Raw genomic sequence first — 24,815 nt, 5'->3', positions numbered from 1 at the left:
GGAAGGAAAACCCCAACAGAAAAACCCTGGCCTTCCGAGTCTGGAGGCTAGGCAGGAGGCTAACTACCTCCTCCCGGAAAAAACAGCTGGTTTCAGAAACTATGGACATCAATCAACAAGAAAACCTGGGAGGAGCGGGGATCGCCGGCATCAGCACTATGACGATGATGGGTGAAAGCTTACCGGAAGTTCAGCGTCCGACGAGATCTCTTGCAAGCCCCAAAATAACGACAACATGACAGACACTGATTTACAGTGGAGGTGAAGAACTGCACGAGGGAGGTATTGCCATGCTGATTAGCCAGAAAGCAGTAACATCGCTCATGGAATGGACTCCTATCAACAAGAGAATCATAACAGCCAGATTCTATTTGAGGTGTAAAAGAATAAGCATCATACAAGTCTATGCCCCCAAAACGAGAAAGAAGATCATGAGAAGGAGCAGTTCTATCAGGAGCTCCAGGAAACAGTTGATGGAAGTAACAATCATCATCATGGGGGATCTGAACGCCAAGGTTGGGAGTGGTAACGACGGATATGAGAGGACAATGGATGTGCATGGTCTTGGAACACAGAATGACAATGGAGAGTGACTATGCGAGTTCTGTAAACTGAATGGGCTGGTGATAACAGGAACATTATTCCCCCACAAAGACATCCATAAGGCAACATGGGTGTCAGCAGATGGCCGAGTAAAGAACTAAATCGACCATCTCTTGATCAGCGGGCAGTGGAGATCATCGATACTGGACACCAGGGTAGAATGGAGTGCAGATACCAACAGTGTTCACTACCTGGTGAGGACCAGCATCAAACTACGCCTTCAGTCACAAAGAAACAAGAAAAAAGTTAAGCCAAAGATCGATGATGACCGACTGAAGGACGAAGAAACCAAGCGAAAATTCTGTGAGTCAGTGAGGAGTAAGCTTGGGGAGAACAGGACTGAGATTGAGGATATAGAGGAGATATGGGAACAACAAAGGAGTGCCTATACCAAAGCGGCAGAGGAAGTGCTTGGGTTCAGGAAAGGGAAGAGCAAGCCATGGATAAGCGACAACACCTGGAAACTGATAGATGAGAGGAAAGACATTAAGACCAGGACTGACAGTACACGCTCAGAGAGGGTCAAGAACAGGATGAAAGAGGACTACAGGGAGAACGACAGAGAGGTGAAGAGAAGTGTGAGGGAAGACAAGAGGAGATGGCTGACGGAGAAAGCACAGAGAGCTCAGCCAGCAACAGAGAACGGGCGACAGAAAGAACTCTACAGCATAGTGAAACTGCTGACAGGACATAGCACCAGGCAAGCAGCTGCGGTGAAGAGCAATGGTGGAGAGCTGCTTAAGAACAAAGAAGCTAGGAAGGAAAAATGGAAGGAGCATTTCCAGGAAGGGCTTAACAGAGATTCACCAGAAGAACCACCACAAGAAGAATATGAAGGAAAACTTGATATCTCAACGGAAACTCCATCCTTGCAAGAAATAAGAGATGCACAGAAAAACCTCACTAATGGAAAGGCCCCTGGCGCAGACCAAATTACTGCTGAGATGCTCAAGGCACACCTTGAGCTGACAAGTATTGAGCTAAGATGGATTTTTGACTTCATTTGGCAGAAAGAAGCAGTTCCTACACAATTGAAAAAGGACTCATTTGCAAATTTCCACAGAAAGGCAACCTACAGGAAAGTGGAAATTGGAGGGGAGTTACGTTGCTGCCACTGGCCAGCAAGGTGCTCAGCAGGATCCTGATCAACAGGATACAGACAGGAGTGGATTCATCACTCAGGAAGGAACAAGCCGGCTTTCGGACAGGCAGAGGAACTGTGGACCAGATATTCATTCTCAGGAATATCTTGGAACAAGTCAACGAATGGAATGCTACATTGTACATCCACTTCGTCGACTTTGAAAAGGCCTTCGATTCCATATACAGAGACAGCCTTTGGATCATCATGCGTCAGTATGGAATCCCTATGAAACTGGTCCAGATGGTCAAGACCCTTTTTGAGGACTTCCAGTGCTCGGTGATTGATGAGGGCGAAACAACCGAGTGGTTTCCAGTGATGACCGGAGTGAAACAGGGCTGTTGCATGTCAGGTTTCCTTTTCCTCCTTGCAATCGACTGGGTAATGCGGCGAACAACAGATGGGAAGAGAACTGGAATCAGATGGAACTTCACAACAATGAGAGAAGACTTTGATTTTGCTGATGATCTTGCCCTTCTTTCATCTGCCATGAACCATCTACAACAGTAGACAGCAAGGCTTGAAGAAAATGCTGCCAAAGTAGGGCTGAAGCTCAACGACAAGAAATGCAAGGTGCTGAAAGCTAACAGAGGGAATGAAGAGAAGTTGAAAGGTGCGAGGGAATGAAGTAGAAGAGGTAGAGAGCTTCACATATCTTGGAGCCAATGTGACAAAGGACGGAGGAGAAACAGCGGATGTTCAAAAGAGAATAGCCTTAGCACATCTGGCAGGCTGGAGACATCAACAGAAAGGTCTCCCTTTTTAAAAGCCTCATACTATCGGTGTTGCTCTATGTGTATGAGACTACGAAATTGACCAAGGGAGAGGAAGGAAAACTAAATATATTTCAAAATAAGTATCTGAGAAGGATATTCATGATTCGATGGGAGCAGCACATCTCGAAAAAGACAGTTCTGGAGATGCCAGGGACAGTGAAGATAAGCCAGGAGGTGAGAAGAAGGAGATCTGGATTGGACACGTCCTGAGGAAGGATCAACGGGATGGCTGTGCTGCGGCCCTCGGATGGACACCAGAGGGAAAAAGGAAAAGAGGCCGCCCAAAAACAACTTGGCGAAGAATAGTGGAGGTGGAGCGGAATGGTGCTGGCTGGAGTACCTGGAACTCTGCATCGTGACTCTGGGACAGTCTTCTATTCCAACATTGATATCTGGGAGGTCTTCTTTTAGTTCCCAGTGTAATAGTTCCAATGCCCTAGAACTTAATTTAAGTGAACTTTGTTAGGGCCGGGGTCCTAGGGTCAGACACTTTACACACCAGTATCCTCACACAGGAGGGCTTTCTCTGAACTCTCATCGATCACAACATACTCTAACAGCAAAGTTCACACCACAGTGGGAAGTCTTCTGACGTAGCGGTGATCCCGTGCTTGGGATCTGGAAGTCTGATGTCGTATAGTTGATCTCTGGGACAATCTTTTGTCTCGGGCTCTGTGGCAGACTTCTGTCTTAGCGTTGACATTGGACTCTGAGACTGTCATGAAGCTTTCTTTTCTGCTTCGGCTTGGAATGTTGAAACGCAAATGTAACAATTTCCTTTTTATTTGAACATATTTAAGCACAAACTATTACAAACTTAGAGGAGTTCTCTCTCCAAATAAGATTTTACATATTTAGTGATATCGACATGTACGTTATACATTAAATGCAAAAAGAAAACAAAATACAAACAGCAGCAAGAACGAGAAGAAGAAAAAGAAGAAAGAAGTTGAAAGATAAAAAGATAAGAGGTAGTAACGGGATGGATAGAGTGGAATTCGGATGGTATAATGTTCATTCAAGATTTGTCAAAAAAAAAGAAGAAGAAAAGTCAGTAATCTATATAACATCATTCCGTTTGGTCCTTTCTCTGATCACTCATGTTCTTTCTTACTTATTCGAAAAGTCTGCGCCAAGGACTTTAGTTGGTTTTACTATTCTCAAGGTATCTTTTATTTCCGAATTAGTCAAATGAATGGATGCGAAGTTAGAATTAGTTCTGGAATTAAGGGGCGTAAGGACAATAACTATTTAAAAGTTAGGACTTTTCTAAATCATTGTATAAAATGCTATAATTTTGGTGATCAACAAATAGGTGATTTTTTTTCTATTTGCCGCTTGTTTTGATCGCCTCCAGTTTCCAATAAGACTTTTTGATATCATGTACTCTATTTCTAGCTCTTAACATTGACAGTTGCAAATGCTGTAAATCTTATAAAGAATATTTTGAGTAATTACCCTTAACATCTATCATACCGCGAGATATCTTAAAAAGTACCCAGATAAGCTTTAGAAAGAATAAATTCCAGGAAAAGTGTCAAAATAATTACAAAAATATCAAATATTTAAATAACCAGTATTCGATACTGTTTTACATAGATTAATCCTATGGAACTTCTGTCTTGTGGAATATCGATCGTGTCCACACAAATAAATCATTGTGGATTTTTATAGTACAAACAGTGAAAAATGAATCAGAACAAAAAACAAGCAAATGTACAACACATACAGGTCAGCCCATGATGACCGTGTAGTTTTTATCCGTTTTACATTTACATGTTTTAACACTGGTTTCGTCACAAGCTTTATATTCTCCTCATTCTGTTAATTTCTACATAAAAGTAATTCTTTCGTTGATGAGGATTTCTTACATTGATCAGTCTCATACAACAGGATGACTTTACCAAAGATGTAAATACTTTGGTATTCCTTTTCCACTTGGTCTCTCATGATATAAATTGTAAAAGAAGATCAAACGTGACGACCTGCTTAAAACGAAAGGGGTCCAGTCGCTCAGTGCTTCCTTTCAAATGTAAGACTTCTATATCGAAACAGTGAAAATGGGGAAAATTTGCTTCAAAAAATTGTACATTTGACCTGCCAAAAAAAAAAAAAAAAAAAGAGTCGAACGAATTTAATTTTCACCTTCGTTTCACCTCACCAATAGTCAAAAGCGAGTCAAAATCAAAGTTACTTCGGCAAACTATTGAGATATTCTTACTTTAAAAGTTTTCAGATATTGTTGAAGAGTTTTAGCATTGCTAGCAAGGTGCAGATATGTTCACAGTGTTCAACTATTTCAAGTCCACAAAACACGTTAAAACAAATGATACAGCTGCGTGGCAATCTTTATCGACGACCACTATGAGTCTACAGGGTAAGTGTAATCTCGGTATGTTTTGCACTACATGCAATTGTTTTCGTTGCGATCACATATACGCTCAGTGTCTACAGTGCAAAACATACCGAGACTGATATAAAGCATTTTTGATATTTTAATCACCATCTTCCATACAACAACTTGGGATGGATTTAATGGGCCTTCGGCGTCCATCGGCCGAAGGGATTATCGAGACACCTAAATTTACATCTTCACTCTCGATTTAGATTTATAACTTTGTATTTGTTTTATGTTCTTTGTATGTGATGTAATTTGTGTAATATATGCGTCTTGATAAATGGGCAGGTTGCCTCGAAAATTTGACAATTCGCTTGTCCATACTGTCGCTATTTCTTCAATGATAATTTATTCCATTAATACGCATCCAACAAAAATTTGTTTTTTAAGATCCAGTTTTAATATTGAACCAAACCGTCAATATTACTTACTATACTATATATGAGAATAGTTTTGACACATTTTGGACAAATTAGGATCTCATTAAATGATGTCTGATAAAAATTATACTTAAGTATCTACTAAATATATGCATCAAACTATGACACAATATTGAAGTTTGCCCTTTATGTTATACCATTGGTTTATTTCCACTAATTTTGTAGTATATAGTATATCTCTAGTCAGTGGTAGGTTCTGTATGTTTTTGCGTGTCACGAAAAATCTTGCAATGTGATGGTTAATTTTTTCACAAAATGAAAGTAGAATAATTAGTAATCTGGAGTTCTTTCCCTTGGTTTGTTTCTCCCGGAAGTTCAGGAAACGTGTGGGTTTCGTTGAGTTGTTGTTGTTTCTCTAATCAAGATAATAGAGGCCAAACATAATGGAGGACGATAGCTCTGACGAAGATCTCATGCAACCTGCTCTTCTGGTCGACGGTGAAGAACTCGGAGATGAATTTGATCTCGACGTACCTCCGACATCGGGCAGCGAATATCTCAAACGAGTCCGGTAAAATCAGCATTCTGCAGAGATAGGTTTATCGAATCCACCGGGAATCATTTCTTCAAATTTTATCTCAATAAATATTGGTGTGGAAAAGAATCTTATGAAATCAAATAAAACAGTAATTTTAAAGAAAATGTTTGACAAATCACAATATTTAATCCTGTTCGTACAAGTGGAAAAACAATATGATATACTTTTTTATTTCTTCTGCGTTGAGTGCCTCCTTTGGAACCGAGTATATCGGCACTATTAAAGCTTTTTGGATTCAAACCGTGTCACCATATCCATCAGTGTCTATAAGTATGATAATTCGTTACCTGAGTAAAACTTCGTCACACACACTAACATCTTACATATTTGGTGACTTTAAACTAGATTTCTAGATTTCAATTTAAATCAAAAGTTAAATCTAAACCATGTACTTTAAATCCTGGAATACTCTTCCTTAAGAAGAAGTCTCCATCCCTTAATTATTCCAAGTCCTGTATAACAGCTATTGGCATAATATCTCTCTTAAGTTATGTCTGTTTTCATTTATTTTTATAGCCTGACACAAACTTTAATTGATTGTTTGAATTATTTTAACATTCTGGAAACACCTTCTTATATCTACCATTTATTTATTTTACAACAATTGTGAAACAAGTTACAGGTGACCCTTATCTTTTCATGTCAGTTACGGAAATCAAACCCTGGATGGCTGGGTGAAAGGTGAGTGTGTTACCACTGCGCCATCATGACCGCCTGCATCAGAATACTTTGGATGATGTAAATAGTTATAGAATCACCAATAGCACACAACATAAATTTCATCGATTACAATATTTCTATTGTTTTGTTATTTTCTCCAGACAGGAAGCTAAAGGCTGTCCAAAAGTAGTGGTTGCTCAAGTGGATCAGGCAAGATTTCGTCAAACTGTTCTTATAAATCAGGTTAGTCACATAAAACTAACATCAATAATATTGTGTCAGTGATTTTTAAGCTTATAGGAACATTGTACAAGTAACAATTGAATATAAAATTCTAGATTCAGAAAAAGGTGTATAGATACAATTCTTCTGATTGACTTTGAATTTGATGTTGGATGCTCTTTAGTTTCATTCTTTTTAATTCTTAATTTCAATCTACTCAAGATATCTGGACATAGCACTGTTGTACACTAGAGAAGCACCATATCAATTGGCTAAATAAAATCTAAAAAGATTAATGATGTTTTTAACTGATGACACTGTCAACTATGCTGTCAAATGTGTAGTTCACAAACATCAATTTTTTCAGCTTAAGGATAGAACTTAAAGACAAAGTATAAAGATACATACACACAAATGACAAAGATGTTACTCAGGAATTTTCATTTTGTATTGAATTATGCCCTACTCCTTGTCAAACTCGATATTCATACAATGTACATTGTCAATGACAATGATATGACTTCTCTTTGTTTGATATATGTAATGTACCTGAAGTTGGAAATGTAATAAATGTTACATTTCAAATTCAAACTGTTCAATTATATTGTTTCTTCAGTGGTGTCATCTGTACCTCAAAAAACAAACAAAATTTCATTCTTAATTGTTTATGGAAAGTTATAGCAACAAGTCACTCTACTCAAAATTCTCTTTGAAGTGGTTGACATGGGTTCTTATCCTCTGGATGTGAAATAATCTTTCTATTTCTTTTGCACACATCATTTGAACAGTATATCAGAGTAGCTGGAAGCCGTGTCATAATATTCCCTTCAGACAACTTAGTTGATTTAAATTTTGGGGCTGATATATCTAAGTATCAAAAAGTTTCATATGGCATCTTAAGAAATAGCTACATGTTAATATTATCAAAAATTGGTAGAGAGTGATATAGTGTGTGATATACAATACATACTGGCTCATGAAATGTCAGTGATTTAGGAAAACTTTTCCTGTAACACAACTAATTTGACTGTTTAATATAGATATCAGTGTAAAACAAACAACTTTGTTTATAACATTAATAGGCGACAAGCTGTCTGCCTGCTCCTAGAGGGTTCGCTTTTGACCTGGCTTGGCAACGTACTCAAGTTGCTAACTTTGCACATCTGAGACAGGTAAACGCTTTTACTTTGTAAAACTTTTTCACTAATCAGTGAATGAACGTTTTAAAAGTTTTTGAAGAAATAGCTATGAATGTTTTACATACAATTTTTTATACAAGTTCTTTTTGTCTTTTGTTGCCACAAAATCATGAAAAATGCGTGTAATGAATATTTATTTTGTTGCCAATCTGAATGACAAAAAACCATAACTTTTGAGAATGAATTAGATAGTAGAAATGAAGTTCAGAATTTATTGTGTACAGGTAAGATAGAGTACCACATAGGACCAGTAATGAACTGAGTAACATTGTTAACATGACACTCATGATTTCAAATGCATTTAATGTTGTATGTCCCATTTAACCTTTTAAAAAAATAATTTTCAGAACTTGGCAAGACAAAAGGCTCTTCGGAAAAAGCATTCCATTGTTGAACAAAAGACATTGGTATGTTTGATCTATCCATGGAATTAAACTACTCTGGTTGATATGCAGTAAATCTCCAGTATAATGGGAGAAGATCTTATTGAATATATGTGTGATGAAGTTCTGTATTTGTGTTTTGTAAATTCTTGTCTTATACCATTTTATAGGTAACCCAAGCCCATACTGAAAGTTCTGGAAATACATTTGTATATGTATTATTTTCCTTCTTTAATGAGACCATTGGTTTTCTCATAGGCCATGATCACTGATACATCAGTTTGTAATTAAGTGTTCAATTAAGTATAGAATTCTTAGCTTTCTAACCTTGCTTGCATTCGATGTTAGATAAAGATGATCACACCAAAGTATCGGTGAACTTACATGAAAGCATATCTGTCAATTTTTTAATATTTTGTATGGCAGCCTGCAGGCAATGATGTTGAGGGTTGGTGTCGTTTGTGTTTTGGGAGACTGCAACCACCAGGGTCAAGGCCACAGGAAGTGGTGTTAGAGGAAGGTGAAGATCAGACAGAGACGGGGACACTTCCTTTCCTCAGCATCGTCATGGCAATGGATCAGGTGAATGATGCTGGTGCCTGAAGCTTGTTTTATTGTGGTCATTGTGTGATTCAATTCCAAAAATATTTGATGTGAATCATTCCTTAAAAAGATATACCGGTAAGCTCTTTTATCTGACAATAAACCAATGTCTGGTAGCAAGACTAGATATATAGATATTGCTACTCTGTTGAATCTTAAACAAAACCTATTCATTGTCTTGAAACTAGGCCACGCCATGACTATGGAAGAAGAAATATTGTGGAACCTGATTGAATTTGAAGGATAAATACAGTATCTGTATGTATTTGAATTAACAAAAAGTAGTTAGATTTATATTGTTGTCTTTTGTTGACAGTCTGTTCTTGTCAAAGTGCTGGAGTATCATGTTAACTGGTTTGAGGCCACTGGATTTACAGAAAGACAGGTTTGTATCTAATGTAAATTTATCTGACCTCATGTTCAGCATCATAGAGGTAGGTGGTTGAGTAGGCATCCATCTTTATTACTAGCCTTCCAACTGTGGGTCATGGGTTCAAGACTTTCGTGGGGCAGTCACAAGGTACTGGACGCAGGTCAGTGGTTTTTCTGCTAGAACTCTGGCTTTCTCCACCATCAAAAACAGGCATGTCTTTAAAAGACCTTTACTGTTAATAAAATGTAAAACAATAGTAAAATTATCAACAGAGGGATACAAGTTCTATAACACTACAGCTGACGGACATTCATTGATAAATTATCTTTATGCATGGTCCTTTTGAAACTTGGTAGACTCTAAAGCCATGAGGTGAAACTATGTTTATGCTATAGTGCGGCGTCCGTCGTCCATCTGTCCTGTGTCCGTCAGCTTTTCATTTACATAACTTCTTCTGAAATACCGAAAGGCGTAGAGTTATCATATTTAGCTGGAAGGGTCCTTTGATGAAGCCCAACAAAGTTTACAAAAAAGGAAAAATGACCTTAACCCATATTCAAGATCACAGAGGTCAAATGTTTTAAAACTTTTAAACGACTTCTTCCAAAACACCGGAAGGCCTAGAATCATTATATAAGGCTACTATGTTCCTCTTATGGTGTTCTACAAAGTTTGCTAAAAGAAATGACCTTGACCAATCTTCAAGGTCACAGTGGTCAAATGTGTTAAAATGTTTAAACAATTTCTTCTGAAATATCGAAAAGCCTAGAATCATTATATTTGGCCAGTATGTTCCTTTTATGAAGTCCAAGAAAGTTTGCAAAAAGAAATCACCTTGACCCATATTCAAGGTCACAGATGTCAAATGTGTTAACAAACCTTTAAACGACTTTTTCTGACTAACTAAATATCTAGAATAGTGATATTATGCCAAATTAGGTTCTCAATGATGCCCAATAATATTTGGGAAAAGAAATGACCTTGACCCATATTCAAGGTCACAACGGTCAATTGCGTTAAACCTTTGAACAACTTCTGCTTAACCAAAAGACCTTAAATCATGATATTTGGCCAAAAGGTTCCCTTTATGGTGTATGAAAAAATAGCTTGACCCATGAAAATATTTAAGGTCACTGGGGTTAGATTTGGCAAAATCATTAACAACTTCTGATTGACCAAAGGCTATCATATTTGGCCAGTGGAAGTTTCACAAAGGCTTATATACAAATATGTAGAACCTTCCAATGACTTATTAAAGAAAGATATATGGCTGTGAATTTTCTTGGCATAATTTGGAATAAGTTATAAAGACCTTTCACAGTGATGTCACACTATTCCAAAAAATAGATTAGGCCAAGCCCCCTGGAGGTCTGAGAGGCTTGAGCTAAGTAATGTGAAAAACTACATGTTAGCCAATTACGTATGTTCTGTTCACAGCATTGAAATACAGAAAACATGATCGGAAAGAGAATTGCAAGAGTTTCATTTTGATTTAAGATTCTTCATAATTACAGCATAAATCAATAAGAAATTCTAAGTTGATCCCATTTGCTATGCAGTGTTTATGGGCCTACAGTAAACTGTTATCAGTATATCTCCAGTAACCAGGGCTTAACTGACCATGGTGACATCACTAAAGATATGCATGAAACGTTTTATTATTGGTTTTGAGTTATGATTATGGTTTATAATTACATGTACATTAATTTTTCCTGTCTTTATATTTAATTGTTGCTATATATTGTTGACTTGTGCAAGTCTCAAATATGTTGTATCTGTGTTTGTAAACAATGATCAAAAGGGCAAGTAAGCTTCTGCTGTCCTGGGTCATCCGTCCAGCTATAACAAAGAATTTTTCTGCTATATTGTTTGACCATCTTCTTTCCTTGATTTAAAAGAAAGCTATCAATTATATTTAACTGGAAACATCATAGGAAAGTCTCAATTCAACATTGCACAGATGAGGGGGCTGACTACTAAGGGACAGAACCCATATGGAGTAATTTGTCATATTGCTTTAAGCATCTACTGTGAAACATATGCACAGATATAGTACTGTTGGTCATAAAGATCCAAATGAGCGATACAGGCTACCTGGGCCTCTTGTTTTTGAACAATGTTTGGATTCAACAATTTTTGTAAAAGTTATTGCCATATGTCCTTTTTCCAATTTTTGGCCCCGATATGGAGGTCTTTCTTGGTTTAAGAATATTCTCTTGATCTAACCCCAGTATTGGTTGACTATTTTTCATTTCTCCTTCCTATTACAGATTTAGTGCCGTTGACCACTATAAGGGTAGAAGCTATAAGAGACTGAGATGTTTCCTTGCAGATATTGAACCTGAGTTGTTGTTGTCTTTGGGTTCAAAGACTTTGTGAAGGAGTTGAAGAGAACATGTCACCTTACTAGCGTCTGTTATTGGGAATTTCTCTTTAGTGGAGCAGTGTCCAGCTAGAAACCAAAGGTCCCTAGTTCGAACCCTAGGATATTCATCATTACTCCTTCCTAGTACATCTTGCTCTGTGAACAAGATGATTTCTATGAAATATATTTAACACTGCAAAGAACAGCTTTTATAGAACTCAGGTGACCAGAATGCTCCTTTGGCCTCTTGTAGACAGATGTTCTTCATGAACCTTGGCAGTCTTCATAGATAATATGTAGTTGCATTTTCTTATTAGCATTTAAATAAGACCCTTTACATTCACTTACACATGGGTTAAACATATATACATGTATTGTTGTTCAGTGCAGTGATGTTAAAAGGATTTTGACTCTTTATTTTACTCTGAATGATAACATTGATTGCGTTACAGGATATGGGTTGTAACATTGGTGGTGTGTTTCAAGGATGCTAGATCTACACTTTGCTTTGAGTGCCATACAGGGATGTGTTTTACACTTTTTACATGTTCTACTTTTCAGGGTTGTTGGTTCTATGCCCTGCTAGCCTGCCTACAGAAACCTTTGATACCTGAAGCCTGTTCACTTCTTCGTTCCCTAGCGAGAGGGGCAGCCAATCTGAGAGCTACTCTGGTGAGTTCTTGGATTCTGATACCCCTCTCCATCACTTGGTTTTCAATATCATGATTGATCCATGAGCGGGGAAACTTAAGACAATCTAAATCGAACTTGATAGAAATCTTCTGATTGCTTTTAAAGTCCAGACAATCATTGTGAAGTAAAAAATTGACAATGTCTCTGTTTCTTCGGGTCTTGTTTATGTTCTAAGTTTTACATTAAATTGTGGTTTCATTATTTATATCTACAATCTCATCCTGGAGAATGTTTTCATTGATTTCTATGGAAAATTTTCAATTATATGTATATCATATATATTTTTTTCAGGACTCGGCAGATAACCCGCATCTGGTGCCACTGAACCTATTCATCTGTTTAGTGTCACATTACTTCGACCAATCAGATTTAGCTGATGCAGTATCTTGACATCGACATCACAATCTAAGTGCTTATTGAATTTTGTTTCAGTTCATCCACATCAAATAATACAGCAAACAGAAATGCTGAAGAGTTGTCTGGAAAGAAATTTTCAAAATTTAATTCACCCATTCCTGAGGAAAATGTGCTCCATTTGTAATAAGTGTATCTAAGTTGCATTTTTAGAGGATGAAACTGTTGTGGATTAAGTTAGAATGGATAAAATATCTGTGTCAAATAATGAGTATGCAACTTTGTTCCAAACTGAAAAAACCTTAGATTCAACAGATAGTAGAGAAATGAAGTCGAAGATGATTGAAAAGACTGTTATCAGAATGAGGAGTATAGTGTTGGAATGCGGATATTTAACTTGATTGTGTATGAAAACTTGGTAAATGTGGTTATGAATGTAGGTAGTGTGACATTGCTGTGTATGCCACGAGAACAGTAAAGACTGTGAGTTTATATGTTTGTGTGAAATTCAGAAACTTGTGTAATGCTTCATATTGGTAATGTTGCTGTGTATGTAGTCCATCGAATATTTGTTGTACATGTATGATGGAAAGTGTATGTGGATGATTGCTTTCTCTTGTATGTAAATCTAGAGTTGAAGTTATGTGCATTTTAACATGGAAGTGTATATCATGATATTTTATAATAGAAAAGTTGAACTCAGTTTTAGGAAAAAATGTATTTTATGTTAAATAAAAGCATACTTATTCATCAAGTCTTTGAGTTATGACATAAAACCAGTAAGAATTGTAAGTTACAGTCTCATAGACAGAACACATTTAACAGGACTGTAAAATCATATTTTTGATGGGCTCAAGTTTCATGGTTTTTCAAAAGAACAATGCATTGGCACTTATTTTCTTAAAACAGTACACACAAAAACCATTTGTAAGTATAAACTGAACAATATATCATGTGGCGAACAGATTTATTTCTGGATAAAAAATCAATAAAAAAGTGATTCCCACAGGAAAATTTTGTAGATTTTTCAGTATCGCATCAACTGAGTAGTAGTTTGTATTTGTTTTCGTCCAGATCATAACCTCATGGTATCTAATATAGGTTGCTTTTGCTAAAGCAATTAAAACTTCTGGATCGACTAAACCTGCAAAGGAAATGCGAACCATAGATTGGAACACACACAGGACTGCAGAATTTTCTGCACATGCAGTTGGAGGGAGCCAATCATTCTCAACAGAAACTGGTTGAACATCATTAATTTCCTGAATTTTTTTCTAAACCAAGATTGGTACAAATGCATATTTCTGGGAATGTTGATATTCAGTACAGGTTGATATGGAACATATTTTCGTGTTTTAAGCCTACCATCATGAGATGGTGGGTTATTCAAATCGCTCTGCATCAATGGTCAGTCCTTGCATCTGTTGTCTGTCCATCTGTAAACAATTTTTGTTATCGTTATTTCTTGAGAAGTCCTGGATTCATCTTCCTTAAATTGCATATGTAGGTTCCCCTTGGTCCCTTGTTGTGCCCGTGTGATTTTGGGACTGATCTAAAAACCAAAATGGCTGACAGTCAGCCATCTTGGATTTTTTCAATAAAGCTTGTTATTGCTATTTCTTGAGAGGTACTGAGTTGATCTCTCTCAAATTTCATATGTAGGTTCCCTCCTGGTCTCTTGTTGTGCCCATGTAATTTTGGGACTGATCAGAAAAACAAAGAGGCTGACAAACAGCCACCTTGAATTTGTCTAGAAAAGGTTGTTATTGCTATTTCTTGAGAAGTATGGGATGGATTTTTCTTAAATTGCATATGTAAGTTCCCCTTGGTCCCTAGTTGTGCCAGTATGATATTGGGTCTGAACAGAAAAATGAAATGGCTGACATCAATGAAGATTGTTATTGCTATTTCTTGAGAGTTACTGAATGGATCTTTCTCAAATTTCATAGGTAGGTTCCCCTTTGTCCTTTGTTGTGCCCATTTAATTTCGGGTCTGATCAGAAACACAAAAAAGCCGAAAGGCGGCCATCTTGGATCTTGACTTTGAAAGTGTGTTATTGCTATTTCTTGAGAAGTTCTGGATAGATCTTTCTCAATTTTCATATGTAGGCTCCTCTTGGTCCCTAGAAGTACTGCATGGATATCTTTTAAATTTAATTTGTATGGTCCCTTTGGTCTCTCCTTGTTCTCATTTGATTTTGGGACTGATCAGAAGAAAAATGGCTTCCAGGTGGCCATTTTGGATTTGGCAGGTAAAGATTATCATCGCTATTTCTGCAAAGGAATGTTCACTTGTCTTATCATTAAGAGCAAAAACAGGAGAGAAGAGAAATGAAAGGAAAACATCCAACTTTCAAAGAGCATACAAAGATTAAACAATGGTAGGTGCCAAGATCCCTCTCGGATCTCTTGTTAATCAATTTGCACTTCATTTTCATAATTTTATAGATTTTGGAACAAGAATATAGGAAATGGCAGAAATGTATGTTAAACCCTATTCAAATACATGTTTATACAATAAAATTTGGATTTTGTTACAATGAAAACAATCAGAAATAATCCTAACAAAAGCTTAGATAACAAGGTTTACCTCTTAATGGATAGTCATATTGGCAAATAGATAATGTTAAAAAACAGTAGTGGATCGGATTGAAATAAAAAAAAAAAAACACACAAAAATCAAGAAAACAAATGATTTATTTCTTTCCAGATTCATGTTTTTTCATATTAAGAACTTTTTTGTTTATATGCAAATGTGACATGTTTACAAAATATTCCTATTTTTAACACTAGACTAACAAAGCATAAAAAAGAACTGTCAGTTACTATGATAAGCACTTTGGCACCAGCCACAACAAACACTTTTGTTTAAATAGTTTGAGACAAAGTAGATTACAAATAAAGGAGCATGAAACATTGCCTACTGTCTGTCTGTGAAAATCCATACCAAAATCAAAGTGTGGTGGAGAAAATATTGAAAAATTACACTCCCAAAATGTTTCATGGAATGAGGACACAGAAAGTGTATATCAATCCATACTTCATTTGAACCCTGGATTCTATTACTTAAAAACTCTGTCTTTCTTTTATCATATGCTACAGTGAATATAGATTCAATATTGAGGGAAACATTCTCAAATGATAAAACTGATATTTTAGTAAAAGCAAGAAAAAAAATCCATGTGTAGATAAAAACAATTGGTTTTGATCCATCAGGTGTCCTGATATATCTGATATATCGGTACTAAGATTAAATCTATTCTCTTTAACTTAGAAGTTTCCAGGTTTTTTTTTTTTTGGTTTGTTTTTTTTTTTTTGTTTTTTTTTTTTTAAATTGCTCTAGATACCATGATGGCCATTTTAGTTCCTTCAAAACTACACATTTACAAGAAAGGTGCTCCACATTATGTTTCACTTCATTACTTTCACACAGCTTTTCATACATCCCACGATATCATGGATAACAATCTACTACGACAATATTTCTCTTACATACTCTAAACATGCTATGTTTTAAGCAGCCTTATGCTGGTTCATAACAGTACCACGCAGCAATTCAAAGTTCTTGTTTGGGTATTCAGCTATTGCAAAACAGTCATTCCTGAAGTTCAATAAATTACCTATCATTGTATCATCACAATTTCAATGAATATGTCAATTACAATGACACAAATAATTATGTCTGCATAAATTTTCTTAATCATCTTGATTACGCAACAGAGAAAAACATAGACTGAGGTATGTTAAAATGATTTAGTAACAATACTTCTACAATTCTAAATGCAATGCAAGTCTTACCATGCTGTGCATTTATTTCATACCATTTCAAATTTTTGGACTATATTCCAAACGTATAAACCCAGACATTTATTACATAGCTTGAACATTCTTTAATTTTGTGGGACTTATATTTCACTGTATTTCTGTTTTGGACTGGTTCACAGTTATAAAATTTCGTGCCTGTCTATGTATTAGTGTCCATGTATAACAGCATACATACTTTCTGAGATTTTCATTAGTAGTAGAAATGTTTGCTAGGTATTTACTTTGTAGTGAAATTAGTGTAATAATGTTAAAAGTGAATTTTTAAAACAGAGGGAAACTTATGTATCTCTCATTTCGACATAACACAAACAATTGCTGACATGACCCATGGCACAGCTCTCTGCTTGACAACACACGACCATTCATTTGATCTGTTAACATTGACACACACATAAAACATTTAATAACCGGGAAATATTAAAAACAAACAATCTGACTAAAATATACATTTTCAGTCATGGAAATCAAAAGAATCTTTTGAATATTAGTTTAAAACTATATCAGATTTTGAAGCATAAATATATTTCATATAAACACTCTTCCAGTGGTTTTCATCATCTTAATTTTGAAATATTTTGAATGGCAAACTTTACTTAAAATAGGCTTTTACCCTCATTTTGCCAGCTTGTCAATGCACTCAAAAAACTAAACTAAATCTTAACATTGTTATGTCATCCTGTCTCATCATGGTATTCTTAAAATTGCATATCAATATTTAAGATGGAATTTTTACCAAAAAAAGTCTGAAGACACTGGCTAACAAAAATAAGATATCACAGTCAAGTTCTTTTTACACTTCAAGTGTGCTAGTATACTAGAAAAACTGGATCTCATGAAACCCTGCGTTAAAGCTGTAGTTAAGCTTTTCATTTCCAAGTTGCAGACCTTCATCATCCTCTCATATATAATTGTGTTGGTTTATCTATACATGTTACACTTTTTCACCAGAGAATCTCTGTACCATTACATCCAAAAACTGCATACATTACTGTAAGAGTTGTTCTTTTTGAGGGATTTATAGTCGGTTTCATTTTTTTTGCAAAATGAAACCTTTTGTGTTTTTCCTCTCTTTTTTAAATGTTCAATTTTTTTTCTGAAGCAGAGACTTAGTCTGACCATTTATGTATGATGTGTTGACTATAAGTTTCCTTTTTGTTGAGTCTGATCTAGGAATATTTGTACGAAAAACAGATCATCAAGGGAACTGTCCTTTAAAGTGGTAAATTCCTGTTCATAAAAGGATTTTTCAAGATCTTTACTGTAAGGATATTTACAATAAATTTATAATAACATAAGGGTAACCAGGCCAAAAATTACTGAAATATTCAGAAAAAGAAAAGCACTTTCCATCCTTAATTATTTACCTTTGGGATAGCCCTAAAGTCACCCTCTACCCTAGTCTCCCTCCTATTTATTTCTAGTACAGACCTACCTTAGAGGGGCTCTAAACAGGATTAACAAGACACCATGATCGATTTTAAACCCATGATATATACTGTGGTATATATTGGTAACAGTAACTACTTTGTATATCTGTGTATCTGAGTCTAGATGCACATAATGATACACAGGTGCATGATAAATGGCAACCTGAAAATTATGCCTGAAAAGATACAAAGATATTTAAATACACAAACAAGTAGCCAGTAACACTGATGTACAACTATTTTGTCTGTCAAACACAATTATGTTCTTAAGTGTCTCAGTGATAAGCAATAAATGATATTCTTGTTTTGCACCACCATTAGAATGCCCAGCAGAATAGCCAGGAATGGGAAAATGTTCTAATACTATTTTCAAATATTCAGCCCTAATGTTTAGCCTTTGTCAATCCTTGTACTTGAGGATTTGTGGTTTCTGGTCCCTTATGGATGCTGGACCATGCAGTGATCTTGCTCTCTTGAGGAAGGACATCACCATCTGCTTGACCACCTGGTCAAAGAACATATGGGATGCGTTGGAGTACAGTGCAGACCGGAACTCAAATGAAACCTAAGAGTAAAAAAAAAAAAAACAGCTATGATGAATTCATATCTTTTCCCAATATGACAGACATCATCCCCTACCGCCAGTGTGCCTCAAACTGTTTCACACTTGAATTCAGTTCATCAGTCAGTGCATTATTTGCAACTGAAGTATTTGCAAGACCAAGCACATCATTCATGCATATTCATTTCCCTTTCAGAAATATGAGTGGAGTACTTACAGAAAAATCCAGGGTACATGAGTTGGGATTGCCTGGGATACCTGGGCTGAACTTCCATATTGTCAAAAGATGGTTAAACAATACACCATCAGTACACTCCGACTGGAAGCAAAGAATATTGACATGAAATTTAAACTGCTCACTTGAAAATTAACATCCAATTCATAAAGATTTTATATTAAATGTAGCTTTTGTTCATTGCAATATATTTATTCATTTAAACAATTAAAAGGAAATCCTGGTCAGATCTTAGTATCATCTTCAGAAAATGAAATGACCACAAAAATAATCCAAAATTTTTAACAAGAGGCCTATTGGCTTGAGATAAGCAATATTGAACATAAAGGTTAAAGGATAGTTATCAAGTGTCATGAAATAGAAATTGTGACGCTGAATATAGAAAGCTAGTGTCAATACATGCATACCATAAAAACTGTCATCCTATACTGATAATTCTTATTTTCCAACGTTATGGTCAAAAATACAGTTTTTCTATGAAAATTACAGTGTAGTCTAAAAAATACATATTCCTCTCCGGAAAGAAATGTGAGACTCAAGATGCTCCCATTCATGAATAGCAGTTGATTATACCATATCTGGGTCTTCAGAAGAAGATTTCTGAAATTTAAGTCAATTTGACCCTTTTTGGCCCTGCTTATCAGCCCCTGGGGGTCAGTCGGGATCAAAATGGGCATACCATCAGGCCATCACCCTTCACTCATTATTCTAACCAAGTTTGAAATATTTCCAACAGAAATTAAACAAATTATGCCCAAAAGTCTAGTTTTCCTATATGAAATATAGTAAATTTTACCTCCTCCCCATGGGGAAATGTGAGATCCCAGGGGCCATGAAATTCACAATTTTGGTAAAGCACCTTAAGATGCTTTCATTCATGAAGAGTATTTGATTCTACCATATTTGGGTCTTGTGTCAAAGATTTTTGAAATCCGAGTCAATCTGACCCCTTTTTGCCCTGCCCCTCAGGCCCATGGGGGTGGGGACTGTATAACTCACAATTTTGGTTCATCTTAGGCCAGGGGAGGTTTCTGCAAAATTTCATTGAAATCAGATCAAAAAAGTGTTAAACTGTTTACAGACGCACCATGCCAGGATGAAGGGTATTAAATTAGATCACCGTGAGACTTTCTCGACTCATTTTCATTGATTTCACATGTACTCTTAATCCAGTAATGCATATGTCAACAAACTGTCGATGTTGGTATAAGTAAATTTATTGCAATATATTTGTAACATAGTGAATTGTACATCATTTGAATTTCCTTGTTGATATTCGTTCCCTAATGTTTTATCAATATAATGCTATATAGATATTGTCTATGTCACATGACAGCCATGTGATACAAATGTAAAATGTTGGTTAACACTACATGTGTATCAATGATATTAATTATTTTTGTTATAATTGTATTATATTCTATGGATAGGCTCAGTATACGCAACAACAAGTACGTAATTTAGATTTAAAGTTTAGTCACGGAATAAAACAAACTACATTAACCAATCAAATTTCAGCGATCAGTTCAAATCAATTTCTTTGTGATAGATCTGGCAGTTCGAGATCTGACAGACGGTTAGTACCTGTTTTCAAATGTCTGAGTTAGCAATTTGATTTGAAAGTAATATATCTGTTTGTGATTTGATATGTATAAATATAACTGAAATATGAAAAGTATGTGTTAACACAACTTGATGTATTTGTGATCACTGCTATTGATTAATATTTCACCTGTATCTACATATATGTAATTACATTGTAAGTGTTAATCAGTGTGTTCACTTCATTACTATTTAATAACGCCTGCGATAGTGTAATGGATAAGGTTGTGATGCTGTAATTTGAGATGATTTCTAATTCTCGTAGCCGAGGTTCCAATCTCGGAAGTTACTGAATTTTATTCTTGTATTCTTCATATATTGTAAGTTTCTAATGAAAAAGATTGTTTGTCCATCTCAGGTGTTCATCTCAGCAAGATTTATTGTGAAGCTAAGACGGATTATGCTATTATGTCTCGTCTACCTTACTTAGGGTGAGTTATTTTGTTAACACTGTTCTGATTACTGTTGACATAGGTCATGTTAATACACACTGTTGTAACTGTGTAACTTACGACGAATGTTTATGTAATCATATGTGAGATGTGACCATTAATGTAATTTCATGATGATGGTCAAAATGTTAATCATTCTCATTCTTATATTCTAATTTGTTAAAGGTGTGTTATTATCTGTGTTTCTATTGAATGCTATGTTTTTTAATATATTGCAGACAAATGCCTTTCGTCTGTAATTAAAATTAAAGAAGAATTGAACTGAAGATAGAAGCAGAGACTCTGTTGTTTTTTCTGCTGGTTACATATTTATCCACAAAATCAGGTGTCCATGAAATTGTTATTTTTTTTAAATACCACAAAAATTGGGCTCCATGTTTTCTGGATCTGATTTTGTTCAGTACACAACCAATATTATACACTTCTGGCCTTAAAAGTATATCTCCAAAAAACACAAATGTCCAGAATATTTCTCCTCACTTACTTTGACCAATCGTGGTTTTGCTAGGGTCACTATTGAGGTGTACCTCTCCAACAGGGGAGGGAACCCTATCTCAAGATTACACTTCAGCTGGCTTGGTCGTCTGCCTGTCACTGAAGACTTCTTACACCAAGGTACAAATTCTGGGTAATGCTCAACTTCAGATACAATCTGGTACATTTGTTCCATTGTGTACCTGCAATAAATCAGGGATATTTTGGTAAAAATCGTTTTAGGTAAGTTTCCTTCAGAAGCGTTTTAATGGAGGATATTTACTGAAAATTTTATCAATTCATTTAACAAATGCAGGAATGCTATGTACAAAAAAGAGCACTTAAATTGTGATGTACGAAAATATCCTATTATTTTTCAAAAAACCCATACTGTCAGCACATCACCCATGGACTCACAATCAGGAGGTTGGCTTCAAAATGAAATATCAGCCTTTCACCATCTACTTATCATAAGTTAAACACAAAACAGCATATAAATATGGGCAAGCATATTACCAGACATGGGCTGAATGACAAATAAATGTGATACAGTGTTGTCATTAAAAGTCTGTTGCCAGCAGAAGTAGCCTTTTATTCATCAACAATGAACCAGCTTTATTTCAGAAGAGGTGTTGAATGATACTACAACAAATTGATATTTGGCCTGCTATTTTTATGATCAACCATTTTTTTTTCTTTTTAAATCTTAATGAGAAATGATCATGCCTTGAGAGTAGAATTCTGTTTTTTTTTGTTTGTTTGTTTATTTCTGTCATTTCATTTTAAAAGTTATAACTACAATTTTAAGACTGATCAAAGAGTAAATAACACAAACCCTAAAACTCTCCTCTCTGAATATTCCTTCCTTGTGTCAGAGACAATACCTGGTATACCAGGTACGGAGAAGAACTCTCGACTTTGCTGTTGATATACTTGCTGGAGTTGTCTATGTGACACATCCTCTGTGGAGTTGATGATTTTCGGAACAGTCACAAGACTTCTCTGGATCTGCACTTGATGACAGGGTGTTTTTGAATCGCTACCAGTTGTGTTATTGTTTAGATTATAATGAAAAGTACTAAGTAATCCACAGCACCTGAAATAATCAATCAGTCTGGTATAATATGATCCCAAACTCAGAGCTGTCAGTCAATCCTTGAATAACCCTTGGCAATTTCAGTCAAATCACAGATATGGAAATAGACTTATCCTTCAAACCCAAGAGCCAAAACTTAGTTTGTGGAGTCAGAAATATATATTTACAATTGTCGACCAACATGATTAGAACCAAGTCTAAATTCTGTACAGGTACACTAAGTTACATTTAACCCAGATACAATTGAAATACATCATATGTCTTTGTGAATCTAAATCATTTGAAATTTCATGTTTAATATCTTTTTGATGTACATTAAAAAATGATAACAAAGACAGAGTGAAATGGTTAAACATGATAATATCAACACATAAAACACAGGCTAGAGTGGCTTTATGCTGGATTTACAGTACTCATCTTCTAATAAACCCTAGCCAATGACGAAACATTTACTGACTCAAAGGGGTGGAGGCTTATTATACATTTGCTGGCATTTTTTCTGAAAAAAACATTATCACTGTTATTGGGTTTATTACCAGATATCAGTTTTTTACCAGATAGACCAATGGTTATTAATTGAACAGCACTTTTGGTGAAATTTCACTTAAGATTTAAGGAAAAATAAGTAGAATTTATATTGCTAATATCAGTATTGATTAGTGTTGCTGTTTGTAAATGATACAAAAATTATCTCTATTGTGATGAATTTCTATGGGATTGTGCTTTAATACCTGGTCTGAATGGAAGAGACTAAGTGTGGTACACATGCAATATTAATATTATATTTAAAGTAAGAGTACTTTTCTTATTCTTGTATGTTTAAAAACAATATCTTCACAGTATGAAAATCTAAGTCAACCAATCGCCAATGGCTATAGATGTGAAAATGGACTCAGATAAATCTTCATAAATTAAAAAATAGCTAGTATACTAGTCGTTAATTTAGTCTGTGGCAATCAGTCGTTTGACATTTTCATGGACAGAAGCTAAACCTTGTGGTCATCAGTCATCTGACATTTTCATGGACGAATGGACAAAAGTCTGGTGGCTATCAGTCATTTGACATTTTCATGGACAGAAGCATAGTCTGTGGTCATCAGTCATATGAAATTTTCATGGACAGCAGCATAGTCTGTGGTCATAATTCATCTGAAATTTTCATGGACAAAAGTCTGGTGGCTATCAGTCATTTGACATTTTCATGGACAGCAGTGTTGTCTGTGGTCATCATTCATCAGAAATTTTCATTGACAAATGGACAAAAGTCTGGTGGCTATCAGTCATTTGACATTTTCATGGACAGAAGCATAGTCTGTGGTCATCAGTCATCTGAAATTTTCATGGACAGCAGCTTAGTCTGTGGTCATCATTCATCTGAAATTTTCATGGAAAAACGTCTGGTGGCTATCAGTCATTTGACATTTTCATGGACAGCAGCTTAGTCTGTGGTCATCATTCATCTGAAATTTTCATGGACAAAAGTCTGGTGGCTATCAATCATTTGACATTTTCATGGACAGAAGCATAGTCTGTGGTCATCAGTTATCTGAAATTTTCATGGACAAATGGACAAAAATCTGGTAGCCATCAGTCATTTGACATTTTCATGGACAGAACCAAAGTCTAATGGTCATCAGATTTTGATTTATTGGACAGAATTCTGGTCCCTCAATCTATATGCATCAGACATCTGTACATCAAAGTGTGAAAAATGTGTGTTGATGAGTCGAAGAAAACTTGAAAAAGTAAATGAATACTGTTACACAATTAATGCAAAACATTTTTGGTTGTCTTCAACTTTCATGTTAAGACCTGCTACCAATTAATTGTTAGATTGGTTAAATTGTCCTCCAAATGTAAGTTATGAGATAGATCTTTAAAGTATTTAATTCTTAATATTAGGCTGGATCAATATGCCACAAATTAGCACCATTTCCAGATTTAAAACATATAATTTTGGACTTAAATAATCTACTTTCATTTTCAGAGCTTTTAAGAAAAACAACAACATCGATCGAATATCTTTCTCATTCTTTTACAACCGTGTTACAATTGTCTATTTCATCAAATGGATGATTTTGCTTGGTAAATTTACTTCAAAAGCAAATCTGATGAAAATGGTAAACGTTACGTATGCACCGCTGAGGTTACTGAACTGACAGTACAGCGACACTATGTGCTGCCTGTTATTCAATATATTTGAATGAAACTATGAAAATTCGATCCCTCACAATGTTCTATTGGATGTCTGGAAATTAACTTTACCTTTCCTTTTTGGATTTTTTGTGATACGCGAACAAACACCGTTGGAATGGTTCCCTTTGGCGAGATACATGTCGGATCATTTTGTTCTCAGGACACCATGACGCTTACGACCTTCACCTTGACCTAGAC

General features: G+C 35.5%; 2 protein-coding genes across 2 annotated transcripts; one reads left to right on the top strand and one right to left on the bottom strand.

Moving 5' to 3' along the window:
- The first annotated feature begins 5,689 nt into the window (after nucleotides 1-5,689).
- LOC132565554 (gem-associated protein 2-like) lies at nucleotides 5,690-13,498 on the top strand. Its single transcript, XM_060230202.1, has 8 exons — nucleotides 5,690-5,869; nucleotides 6,718-6,799; nucleotides 7,861-7,950; nucleotides 8,325-8,384; nucleotides 8,787-8,942; nucleotides 9,280-9,348; nucleotides 12,263-12,373; nucleotides 12,686-13,498. The coding sequence occupies exons 1-8, from the start codon at nucleotides 5,742-5,744 to the stop codon at nucleotides 12,782-12,784; spliced, it is 795 nt and encodes a 264-aa protein (XP_060086185.1). The 5' UTR covers nucleotides 5,690-5,741; the 3' UTR covers nucleotides 12,785-13,498.
- Nucleotides 13,499-15,427: 1,929 nt separating this feature from the next.
- Nucleotides 15,428-24,778, bottom strand: LOC132565581 (coenzyme Q-binding protein COQ10 homolog B, mitochondrial-like). The gene is made up of 5 exons (XM_060230225.1): nucleotides 24,687-24,778; nucleotides 22,161-22,421; nucleotides 21,336-21,528; nucleotides 18,780-18,881; nucleotides 15,428-18,565 (listed from the first exon to the last, which is right to left on the bottom strand). The coding sequence occupies exons 1-5, from the start codon at nucleotides 24,764-24,766 to the stop codon at nucleotides 18,401-18,403; spliced, it is 801 nt and encodes a 266-aa protein (XP_060086208.1). The 5' UTR covers nucleotides 24,767-24,778; the 3' UTR covers nucleotides 15,428-18,400.
- Nucleotides 24,779-24,815: the final 37 nt, after the last annotated feature.

Source organism: Ylistrum balloti, unplaced genomic scaffold (assembly GCF_031769215.1).
Source record: "Ylistrum balloti isolate Yb309-2 unplaced genomic scaffold, AGI_CSIRO_Ybal_v1 Utg369724, whole genome shotgun sequence".
Classification (NCBI taxonomy): domain Eukaryota; kingdom Metazoa; phylum Mollusca; class Bivalvia; order Pectinida; family Pectinidae; genus Ylistrum; species Ylistrum balloti.
The sequence above is the reverse complement of the archived record's forward strand: the minus strand, read 5'-3'. Positions and strand labels throughout refer to the sequence as shown.

What these genes read in the sequence shown, in the direction of transcription:
- LOC132565554 (XM_060230202.1), top strand. Translation starts at nt 5,742, where the DNA reads ATGGAGGACGATAGCTCTGACGAAGATCTCATGCAACCTGCTCTTCTG. An exon ending in GAATATCTCAAACGAGTCCG is followed by an intron (nt 5,870 to 6,717) that starts GTAAAATCAGCA and finishes TATTTTCTCCAG; the next exon opens with ACAGGAAGCTAAAGGCTGTC. An exon ending in CCAATCTGAGAGCTACTCTG is followed by an intron (nt 12,374 to 12,685) that starts GTGAGTTCTTGG and finishes TATTTTTTTCAG; the next exon opens with GACTCGGCAGATAACCCGCA.
- LOC132565581 (XM_060230225.1), bottom strand. Translation starts at nt 24,766, where the DNA reads ATGATCCGACATGTATCTCGCCAAAGGGAACCATTCCAACGGTGTTTG. An exon ending in TCAGAGAGGAGAGTTTTAGG is followed by an intron (nt 21,529 to 22,160) that starts GTTTGTGTTATT and finishes GATTTATTGCAG; the next exon opens with GTACACAATGGAACAAATGT. An exon ending in CATGTACCCTGGATTTTTCT is followed by an intron (nt 18,566 to 18,779) that starts GTAAGTACTCCA and finishes TTTTACTCTTAG; the next exon opens with GTTTCATTTGAGTTCCGGTC.